The sequence below is a fragment of the Eutrigla gurnardus genome, assembly GCF_963514095.1.
Source record: "Eutrigla gurnardus genome assembly, chromosome: 20".
Lineage (NCBI taxonomy): Eukaryota > Metazoa > Chordata > Actinopteri > Perciformes > Triglidae > Eutrigla > Eutrigla gurnardus.
Window position 1 is genome coordinate 1,797,966 of NC_139931.1, and position 11,791 is coordinate 1,809,756.

Sequence of the window (11,791 nt, forward strand, 5' to 3'; positions counted from 1 at the left end):
GGACAGCTTTACAGCGAACCTCTAAATAACTGTCCATGACAGAAAGCAGTCATCTATCATTTTTATTCCATCCCCAACCCCTAACCCCCCCCCACGCTCCACGCTTCCCTCCCTCGCTTCACCCCCAACCAACCACCACCCAACACACATCTTCCCCCTGGTGATTACACACATATAAACACACACATCACCTCCGATGTGTGTGTGTGTGTGTGTGTGTGTGTGTGTGTGTGTGTGTGTGTGTGTGTGTGCTCAAACATGTACATTACGTGGTGGTCAGGTGGAATTTCCACTTAATTTAAGTGTTAAACTTACATAAACAATCATTTCACCATCCGCTGCCCCCCGTTTGTTCCGAAGCATTCCAGCATACAGAAATAGATAACCTATGTAGAACACAGACACTAATACATACCCTCTTCCATGCACACTCTCTCCTTTTTACACACACACACACACACACTTCCCAAATCATCTCATAAATCAGAGGGAGTGTGGTCCACCACTCCAGGCAGGGGAAGCAGGAGGGGTTGGGTGATTTATTGGCTGCTAATTTTTCAAGTCGTCTTGACATGGCACTGGAGTTTGCCAAGCCTAAACGACAACATATGCTTGCCAGCTGGGAAGATGGGAAACATAAATAAGAGATACATTTTTTTTAAACAAAAAAAGAAAAAACGCCCTAATGAGCAACAAAAAGGCGTTTTTTTGTTGCTTTGAAAAAAGGAAAGACTCCACTGTGATGTTCTTCCTCCTCCCCGACCAGAGTTCAGGAGCCTCTGGATTTCAGGATGTATATATTCCAAAAAAAAATCATCATAGCTACAGTTAATATACTTTTGGTGGGAGTAAAATGGGATATAAAGGCGATTAATCACTGTTTATCAGTCCTCATTTCTGTGCGGGAGATCAGTGAAATTGGGAGCCATAAATCCCGGCTCGGTGACAGCACACTTCGTCTCCATTCGTCCTGGCGCTACAGGTTTATTGTCCTCAAAACCCATTCAGGAGAATGACGGATGAGAAGCCTCACGCCGGCTCCCCGCTCTTAACCTCTTCCAGGGTTGCATCGGCTCCTCCTACTGATGGAGGGGGGGCTCGGAAAACCCAGAGTCCATGTCCACTGTTGGGGGGGGGGGGGGTCCACATCCAGGAAACAGCAGCAAGGTGATTGGGCTCGAAGTCAAATGAAGGGATTGGCAATAAAACACGGCGGAGGCAGCTGCTAGGCGTCCAGTATCCGAGCTCACCTTTGTCCTCTTTCCCTGTGAGCCGATCTGGTTCACGTGAGAACTTTTTTTGTAGAACAAAACGCCCAGACCCTGTCCTCGTGTGTAGATATATATATATATATATATATATAGTGTATATAGGTCTTCCCATATATAGAAAGGGCCATCTTTGTCCCGATCCCATTTATTTGCTTAATGGCTGTTTTAAGCATATAAGTGTGTTGTATACGGGAATAACTTCTTCAGAGATCTGGGTTTAATTTATTATATGACATAACAACCCAGTTGCAGACATAAATATTATATGAGAACATGGAGAAGTTGTATTTGAAAATATCAGATCTGCACGCAATGCCGGCGTTTTGCTGTTGGATGCGTTCAGCACCACGGACAGCTGCCACTTCTGTCCAAACAGAGTCTCTCTCCTCTGCAGCAAATTCCCGAGTAGCTTCACATTTATTTTTTGGCTCCTGAGGTCGGAGTGTTTTTTTTTTTTTCGAGGACTCGTGGAGAAAAAAAAAATCTAGCAGCTGTATAAATGACAGAAAAAGAAAAGAAGGCTAATTGCCGTCTTAATATATGTAGACAGATCCTTTTGGTTTTCGGAGTGTACGTTAGGGGGATAATTAAGCTCCAGACTCTTGATTAGATTAAGCTGTTTTTTTTGGTCCCCAGTGCGTTGGATTAAGTGCTCATTGCCCGATGTATTTGGGGGGGGGGGGGGGATCAACCTTGTGGAAAATCAGATCTTTCTTTATGGGAGCCGGTTATGACCCCCATCATTGGCACAGAGCTGGATTACCTCGGGTCCAACTGGCTCTGCAGGTATTGAGCTTCTCTCAAGTTGACACATATGACATATGAGGTGCAGCGTGACCCCGCCGCCCTCCAGCACATAACTCATATTTTCTCCCCCCCCCTCCTTCCCCCGGAAAAGGTGTTTGACTTTGGTGGCTAGACCAGGTTTGTGCTCTCGTAGCTGTTGTTGCTTTTCACAGGCTTACCAAGGTGTGACAGTGCCTTTGATTTATGGGTTATTATTGAAGCAGTGTAGCCTATCGCCAACTCATTATAAGTTTACATTCACATACATCACCGCGTGTGGATTGCATACAAATTTACACCAAAAAAAGGGAAGAAAAGAGGCAATTGGACTTTTTCTAGCGGCTCAGAAATAGTACCGATTTGTTAAGAAGTAGAGAGGGAGGGGGGGTTAAAAAAAAAGCACACCTCGGAAACTATCAGAGGATTGTTTTTGCCCTTTAGCAACTGCACTCAGATGTCCACGGCTCCAAAAAAGAGACTAATTTAAATGTCAAGGTCAGCATTATAAATCACTCAGGGGGGGGGGGGGGGGACCCTGCAAGTCTAGGCAGTCTATCGGTATGTTGGCAGCAAACACCGTAGTTGGGGGGGGGGTACACGTGTGGGCGTTACCTGGCCAATGAGACGCAGAGTTTTGAATATGAGTGCGTTGATCCACTAATGGAGCATGATGTTAATGGTGGAAGACATTAAACCCGGTTTCTCTGTTTTTTTAAAAGCACCACTAATCCGTCTCCCCTGTCAGCGTTATTGAGGCTCGAAGGGAGGGGGGGTCATTAGAGTCCACCTGCGGGGTTAACGTCACTCCCCAGGCACGAAAAAAACCCTCTACCATCGATTTATATCCCAGCTACGAATGTGTCTTCATCGCAGGCTAGTTTATCTGGCATTTGCGAGGGGGGGGGGACCCGCCTGCCCGTCTCTGTGGCGACAGCGGGGTTCATCTAAAACACAACAACACCCCCCCCCCACGACAAAGAGTGATCTCCGATTGGACAAACGGCGGTAGTCTGTGATGAATTTGGCCAAAACATGTCATGGAAATGAATAAAGAATAATAAGGTGAGGGGAGGTGTGATGAGGCGGTTGTCGGCGGCGATGACGGATAATGGAAGGTGACTGTGTGGTGATGGACTCGGCATTCTGGGGGGGGGGGGGGGGTCGATTGCTGTGGCAGAGGAACTTAATCACGTCTTGAGCTCTGTGTGTTTGGATGTGGCTCCTCAGCTCGTCATCAGACGGCCGGCGGACTGATGGAAGGTTAAGTCGAGCGCTAAGGATCACATCACCCCCCCCTCCCTTCGCGCACCTGCACCGAAGCCAGGTAGCCAGTCAGAGGATGGATGTAGCCGTGTGATTGGCTAAAAGACGGGGGGTCACGCTGAGGTCCCGGGTACCTCGGGTGTCCGGCCCATCTGCTCCGAGGTTCTGAACATCTACTCGGGTTGTTCAACAGCGCTCACCTGCAGTTTGACTGCAGCCAACACCTAGAAACACCCTCTACCCCCCCCCCCCCCCCCCACGTCAGGTGTAAACTATGCAGAGAAGCCGCGGTGCGAAACTTGTGGTATTGCATCCATTACCTGCCCGCGCTTCAAGGCTGCCCCTCGCCAGGCGTCAGGAACGGATGCATACAGCAAATGTGGATCCTTGCTGAGTACGGCACAAAGCAGCGAGCTGGGAAGAAGTGTGGGGGGGGGGGGGGGGTGCTCGATGAGGCGCACCTAGAAAAGATTAAATCTATTGTTTCCGTGTCTTCCCCATAATGCATTCTGTCATAGGGAAAGCAGTGCCACACGTCTCTCCCTCTAATGTATTCTGTCATAAGGTAAGCAATGCCAAGTGGAGGATGTTTCCCCGAAAGTCATTTTCTCTTTCCCCGTGTGTGTGTGTTTCCTTCTCCACAGTAACAGGGTTTCCCTACCCGGCCACAGGGGCCACGGTGGCATACAGGGGCGCTCACTTGCGAGGACGGGGGCGGGCCGTCTACAACACGTTCCGCACGGCTCCGCCGCCGCCGCCAATCCCGGCTTACGGAGCGTGAGTATCCGACCGAAAAGATAACAATAGAAGCTAAAGGCTAGAAGCGAAGCATCACATCAGCTGGTGATCGCGACAGAATGAAACCAAGGAAAAACAGTTCCTGGAAATCAGAGAAGCACTTTATTCGCTAAAAAGACCTTCAGTATACCTCATTAGCTAGCTTAGCATAGACGTGCTAACGCTAGTAAATGATGCGCTAACATACTGATGTTTTTTACCTGGAAAGGTTAAAAAGTATCGCTATTAACACGACGTTAAACCAGAACTAAGCTACAAATCCACTAAAGTCAGAGCTAGCTGATGCTACGCTACGATTGGCCGGTTCTGCTCTTAAAGGGCCGGCTAAGTGTTTGCATGCACACGTGAGACCAGTGGGGCGATGAGTGTCCACATAGATCTTGTTTTTATAAGATTAAACACACATTGTCCAGTGAATCAATGTTTACTTGAGTTTGTTAAAGGAAGAATAACGCCGGCGTTGCCGTGTGTTGACTTCGGGGAGCAGAGATCCTTGTCGGGGATCCGGGTACATACCGTATATTTATACGTGGCCTATTGACAGAGGAGGAAGTAACAAATCCACAGGGAGGTCTGCAGAGAGCCGAGATAGTCTCACCGGACTGTGACCGGAGGTCTACGCTGATCTCCCTGGCTTTGTTGCAGCCTCCGTCTCTTATCAGCGGTGGTCCGCATGACCGTGGGAGAGGTCTTGATGGAGTCCGAGGGCCGAGGAGGAGAAGCCCCTCCCCCCGGTGTATAGCTGTCTATCTGTGATTAGATCGGGATCCGTCTTACTGCAGAGAGAGAGTCGGACTGGGAAATACCACATCCCTTTTTTCCTCACTTCGCTACCGACGGCGGCTGGTTGATTTATATAGCGGAGTCATGTGATGCATGTTGTCCAACCGGCAGCCACCCGACAAACACTTTTTACCAGAGCAGAAAATTGGACGAGGTGGATGTGAAATGGTTTGATGTGTCCCCCCCTAAAGGCCCCTGAAACAACAGGAAGAAAGTACACCAAACCACATAACGTTGTGTTCTCTTATTTCACAGGGTGGTGTACCAAGATGGCTTCTACGGCGCAGAGATCTATGTGAGTACAGTTTGGCTTCTTCTTCTTCCTCTTCCTCTCTCTCGCCAGCTCAGATGAAACACAAGTCAAGCAGACATTAAAAAAAAAAAAGCCCCGGAGACGAGAACGTGATCTCCTCGGCCCCCGGCGTTCTCCCAGCCTCGCTTGCCAAGCCGGCGTCGATTAGGCCTCGTGTCTGCTGTGCCAAGAAACCCAACAACAAAATTTAAAACCCCCTCAGCTCCTCCCTCTCTCTCTCTCCCTCTCTCTCTCCCTTCCTATGATCTCAGACTTTTTGGCAAAGAGGCGACGGGCCGGGCTCAGTGTCCCGTGTCAAGTGAGGTCATCTCTTACTTTAGATTTGTCTTCGTTTGTCTTCTAGCCGCCACCTCAGAGGAGGGTTTTGGCTGGGATATCCCTGCCTGCCCCTGGAGGGGGGGTTGGGGGTGGTGGGGGGGTCTGCAGAGGCCCGAGTGGAGCCGGTTCCTCCTACCAGCCATCACCATGTGGGTAGATAAGAGGTAGCGGGGCGGCAGATAAAGGGATTATCCGATCCCTCCGGAGCTGTCCGTGCAGGCGGGGTCATATCAGGAGGTCGGCCTCCGCTGCACGTCGCCCTCGACAGGAAAAAAAAAGCGAGTGTGGAGATAATGCTGAAATTACCACGCTGCCCTCACTTTGACATAAGTCCAAACGATGGGGGAGGGGGGTAATTTGTCCCTTTTGATTCTGCCGTCTGCCGAGATAGCGCGATGACAGTTGCTTCTCACTTTCACGCCGGCGTCTCAGAGCTGGAACTGCCAGTGATGTACGACCCACTAGACCAGGGCCGTATGTCACCGTGTTTTTATTGTAGCGACAAACCGGCCGTAGACCAGACCCGGCGTTCGTCTGAGCCACATTGTTTGTCTCTCGCACTCGATCAGCCACCTTCCAGCTAAGTCCTGCAACCCTGCGACAATCCCCCCTCCGATCCGAGGGGCAGCCGGGGGCCGGGTCGCTCCATCACTCAACCCCCCCCCCCACCCACTGGTGCTTTACTGCCATTAGTTTTGGTACCTGCCGCTGCACTGCTTCAGACCGGAGGCCGGGTGTTGCGTGAAGGGAGGAAGCCGGTCCCTTAGTCCTCCGGGATCCTTCAGTGGATGCCGGCTCTCTGTCACATCCCCGAGGGAGCCTTTTGGGGAAAATAGATACCCTGCTTCTATTAGCAGAGAAGTATAAACCTGCTCTACGTACATATGCATGCACCGCCGCCGCCGCCGCATCGGAGCGCCTACATACATGAATGCACATGAACACACGCGACAACATAACAAATGTGCCGCGGCCGTCGGGTGCCGGATTTTGACAAAGTTGATTTATTGGTCCGGGTGTTTGTTCGGGAGGGGGGGATGTTGCTGTAATCAGCGTGGTCCCAAGGCATCGGCCCCTCCCCACAGGAAGTCATCCGCCTCGAGTGCAGTGACTTCCTGGAGAAAAAACACCTTGGGGGTGGAGGGGGGGGATCCACTAGATGTGGCCCCTCTGACCTGATTTCATGTGCAGCCTCGACCCTCCCACGGCTGCCTCTTCTTACTTCTTCTTCACTCCCCCTCGAGTTTTAAAAATGAATGAAAACATGCATTATTAAAAGCCACCTATCCGGACACAGATGGGCACGCACACACACACACACACACACACACACTCTCTCCACCGGCGCTAATAGAAAAAACAGTTGGAGAACGGCTTCATTTCTCAAGGAGAGTAATAGCAGCACTCCACAATGAGGTCTTTAATTCCTTCCCCACTCTGGCAAATGAATACGGCGGTCCTGACTCCCCCCCCCTTCACCGACGGTCTGATGCCGACTTCTTGCCTTCTTACTTCATTTTGTGTAAAGGAGGGTCTCTTCAATAGTGTAGATCTAAAAAAAAAACGGGCTGATTTTGGGGGGATTTGGAGCCTCTGAACTTGCACCATCAAACAGCACCCCCTGGTGTCTGAAAGGGAACCCTGCAGTTGTTTGGGGGACGAGATGAGCACAACAACTGTGCAGTGACATTTAACTATTAAGGCCATTTAAAGCTGCGTCGACTGCGTTGTTTGTCTCTGAGTTGTAACCTTTCCCTGTTTTCAGCAGCAGCTGGAGTTTAATCACTGATTAACACTGTTGTGTTGTTGTTGTTGTTGTTTTGCAGGGCGGCTACGCAGCGTACAGATTCGCCCAGCCGGCCACCACCGCCGCTTACAGCGACAGGTGAGAATCCCTCATCTTCTTCATGTGTCGTCATGTTTGAATGCTCCATCGGGGCCAAAGCTGTTTATTAATTATCAGCAGAAATCCATACACGGATCGCCGTGGTAACCATTAAAGGTAAAGTCCACCCCAAAAACACCTCATTAGATGAATATTTAATTGATCTTTTTTGGTACTTCAGTACTTGGTATCTTCAGCTGGTCGGCAGACGAAACAGAATTTAATAAATAAAACATTCGACGGATGGATTTCCTGATCGCATGTTCGAACTAGTTCCGACAAGTCTACGTAGGGGAGGCGGTCTGGGTGGAGGACGGGTCCAAAAACACTAAACCCGATGTTAATGTCTAATTTGAACCAACTTTTTTTATTTTTGTTTCAATTCCATCGTTATTTTAACCCAAACAGTGATGATTTTTTTCTCATGTGAAGATCCGTTTCCCCGGCAACGTGACTGAAAGTTGCAGTAACCATATAGAAGTAGTGTGTGATGAATGAGCGATATGCCATGTAGGTTATTTTGGTGTTTTTTTTCTTATCTGGTTGGCGAACCTTTTTTAGCTCGGAGCGAAAAAACACGCAACAAAAGAAAGACTAACCTCGTTGGAGCGGATGAGAAAAAGCGGTGATGTATGTGTCGCCTCTCCGAGTGTGATGGCGAGGAGAGAGAGTGGGTATATCACGGCGGTATTTATGAATGGCCTCAGGTCTGCCGGAGAGAGAGAGACTCTGTCACTCCTGAGTGATGTCAATCCGGCTCAGGTGTGCTCCGGTTTGAAGGATTCATTTTCAGCCCCCCCCCCTTTGAAAAGCCAGTTGTCAGCTGGTGGATGTGGGCCGGGTTTGGGGGGGGGGGGGGGGGGGGGGGTCTAATCTGGGAGGGATTGTGCGTGTCACTTGTGATAACGTACACCCGGCCGAGAGCCTGAAGATCATATCGATAATGTAAGATTTATCGGGCCGCCGCCCGAATTATGAGCATCCGTGCTCGCTAGAAATTGGATGGTTTCTTCTCTCTCTCTCTCTCTCTCTCTCGTCCCGTTTCTCTTCTTTACACTTTTTTTTCCTGCAGATTTTTTAATGTAATTCGCTCCCAAGTTGTTTGTTTTTGCTTCCCGTGTTTGTTTGTTTTTTTGTGGAATAAGCGCTCGGATCAATACGAGGTTTTTTTTTGTCGGATATCGTTTCAGCAATACGTTATCAGACTTATCGGTCAGTCAGACAATCCTCAACAAAAACAAACACAACGAGGTCACCAGGGGGTCGTGGGCAGCCGGACTCCAACAGAACCACATTTAGATCTTCTAGAAGTCTCCATGTAACTCGTGAAACAACAAACGGGAATCGAACGTCTTGTTAGGAAGCCCTTCCTCTCTCTGTCTTTTATTCTTGTGTTCCTGGTTGAGTCGGTTGCCCTCGGTCCTTGGCTGGTTGCTCCTTATCTGCTCCGTGCAGACCCTCATTTGCAAAGCGAGCGTTGGAAGAAAAGAAAAAAGAAAAAAAGGAAGTAAATAGAGGAATATGTGAAGTCGAATAAATAAATAAATAAATGAATGAGGCAGACACATCTTGTCCTGTCTCAGAAGGAAATTGGAAGGATTAGTTCCAAACCAGCAACAATGAAAAGACAAGGAGGAGGGGTGGAGGGGGGGGACCCAGCGTGCATTCTGGGTAAACAAGAAACAGAGGTGAGACGGAGAGAGAGCCCTCCAGCACCTTTCTTCCTCCCTCGTTCGCCCCGCTCGTTACCTCGTCTGTCCAGCTGATCAAGATGACAACGAGAAGACGAGTTGAACTTAACCTTTGAACTCGCCCTGTTGTAATTGTGTTAGAGACTTGAAGAAGAGAGTTGCCCATTAAACAAGCAATGCAACGTTCCTGCTCCGCTCCTCAATGATCGATCAATGATGGTGTTCTCTCTCTGGCTCTCCCCCCTACCCCCCCTCACCCCCCAGCTATGGCAGAGTCTATGCAACAGCGGACCCCTACCACCACACGATTGGCCCTGCAGCCACATACAGTGTGGGGACTATGGTAAGTCTATGAGGCCGCCGCCATCGCCACCGCCTTCTGTCTGCACACACACACACACACACACACACACACACACTAAAGTAAAGACCAGAGACCGCCACAGCGGCCGCTGGTTTTTATTTCTCTGTTGTTATTCATCTATTGATTGAGTTTTTGTCATGCTGTTTGGCGCACCCTAGTGGAGCTGAGCAGTACTGAAAGCAGTAAAAAAAGAAGCATGTGGGAATAATTGGCTCAGACTTTTTAAGTGTCACGCCACCTCATGCGATGTGAACGAGTTTCCTTCCTGAGAATGAGAACGCGTCTCCGTCTCATTCGTCACGTCGGATCACTTTGTTTTTCTGCATCAGAACCGAAACCCGAACTCGACTGGGGTGAAGTTTGATTTTTAATGTCTGTTTTTAGCTAGCGTCGCAGCTATACTGTAACATCAAAGATGAAAAAAGTGACGATTAATAGGAGGTTTTTTTTGTTTTTTTTGGAAAAAGAGAGTCTCTCTTTGGTTTTGTTTTCGGGGATATGACCGGGGCTCGCAGACCAAAACCAAGACCTCCAGATTCAGGACCAACCATCACCCGCATGCAGCAGTGTGCCCTGGGACGATCAAAAACACAGAGAGAGAGAGAGCTGAGAAAACTTCAAATTTACCAGCATGCGATTTTTTAAATAACATTAAAAGAATAAAAGTAAAAATTGCGTAGAGTCCCCCAACCCCCCTGGTGCAGCTGCTAGCTAAAAGCTTTCATTAATGAAGACATTTGTTTTTTTTCTCTTCATTTACTTAATTAAAAAAAATGTGCTTGAATGTTTTATTTTATTTTTTCTTCTTTTTCCTCCAAATTTCCTTACGTTTCTCGAAAAAAAGAGACTTTGGCCACCTTAAAAAACAAATATCAGAGCTTTAATGTTGTGTGTGTTGGGAGCTCAGGACTCGAGAGGGTGGGGGGGGGGGGGCGTCGGCAGTGTGTGTTGAACAAATGGCGGGGCTTCTGGGAGACGGAGTCCAGCCGTCGGAGAGCTCTGAAAGAGATTAATTCTGGAATCATATTTCATTAGCGGTCCTCCAGCGGAGAGAGAGGAGTCATGTTTGCATTTTAAAGCCATACAATAATAATTAGTTCCTCCGAGGTCGAGGTTGGATATTCTCTTTTTACTCACAGAAGCGTCTTAAAGGGATGAAAAGTTTTCGTGCGAGCGAGCTCCCGAAATTAGGCAAAATTAGCCTTTGAAGACATTCAGTAGCCTTTGGAGTTTGTCTGAATTCTTAATTGCAGCGGAGCCACTGAAAGATGAGAGGGAGGGAGTGTGTGTGTGTGTGTGTGCAGGTGTGCATGCAGAGGCCCACTCGCATGCTTTATGTGTGTGTGTGTGTGTGTGTGTGTGTGTGTGTGAGTGTGTGCCCTAGATATCTGGAGTGTTAAATCTGAGGGCTAATATCCTGCGGTGGTTCGGCCTCCAGGAAGGAGCCGCCACTTGAAAAAAAGGAGCCGTGATTAAACTTATTCCCCGCTTTGGTTGGCTCTCGTATGGCCTAGAAAAGTACAACAAAAAAAAATAGATAATTATTTAATTATTTAAAATGAAAGCCCAGTGTTTAGTTTTTTTTGCTACTTTATTAAAAAAAATGTTTTGCCCCAGTTAAGCTCCGATTCCACCGATCCAGCTTAACTCCCGATGACCCCGTTCCTAACACACACTCCAATTATTGGCTTAAATAAATCAAACTATCATTATTCTAATACAATAAATATATATCTATAAAAAATAACTTGCATGGAAAAAGGAAGGAAATTTGGTGGAGGAAGAGAAAAACAGACTAAAGCTGTCACCTGAATACTGATTGGTACTTTTTTTCATCTTTGATGTTGCAGGCTAGCCTTTACAGAGGAGGGTACAGTCGCTTCACTCCCTACTAAAAGAAAGGAAAAAAGACATTACCAACAAACAAACAAATAAACAAACAAACAAAAAAACAAGCAAAAGGCCGTCGGCGGAGAGATAGATCTAACTAAAAAGCTTCCAGGTTCCCCCGTGCTATTTCTACAACCTATTTGATGTCATCATTGGTCTGCTCTTGTTTTCATTTTTGTGCCTTTTTTTTGTTTTTGGAAAGTTGTATGCAACATGTGCATTATTATTATTATTATTATTATTATTGGACTGCTGTAACCGGGTGCTGTGTCCCCGTTGACCAATGTGAGCCTCCTGCAGCTCGCATGCTGCATGCTCAGAGGTGTGTTACACGCAGCCACCGTCAGCTGACTAAGAACACACCGGGGCAAAACAGGAAGTACATACCCTGATCCTGATCCGGACCCTGAACCGGATCTGGATCCTGAT

The 11,791-nt window shown here is 48.1% G+C and overlaps 1 protein-coding gene across 1 annotated transcript; it reads left to right on the plus strand.

Moving 5' to 3' along the window:
• The first annotated feature begins 3,875 nt into the window (after positions 1 to 3,875).
• Positions 3,876 to 11,443, plus strand: LOC311031130 (RNA binding protein fox-1 homolog 3-like). Its single transcript, XM_084037251.1, has 5 exons — positions 3,876 to 4,097; positions 5,157 to 5,196; positions 7,359 to 7,417; positions 9,373 to 9,451; positions 11,323 to 11,443. The coding sequence occupies exons 1-5, from the start codon at positions 3,907 to 3,909 to the stop codon at positions 11,365 to 11,367; spliced, it is 414 nt and encodes a 137-aa protein (XP_083893377.1). The 5' UTR covers positions 3,876 to 3,906; the 3' UTR covers positions 11,368 to 11,443.
• Positions 11,444 to 11,791: the final 348 nt, after the last annotated feature.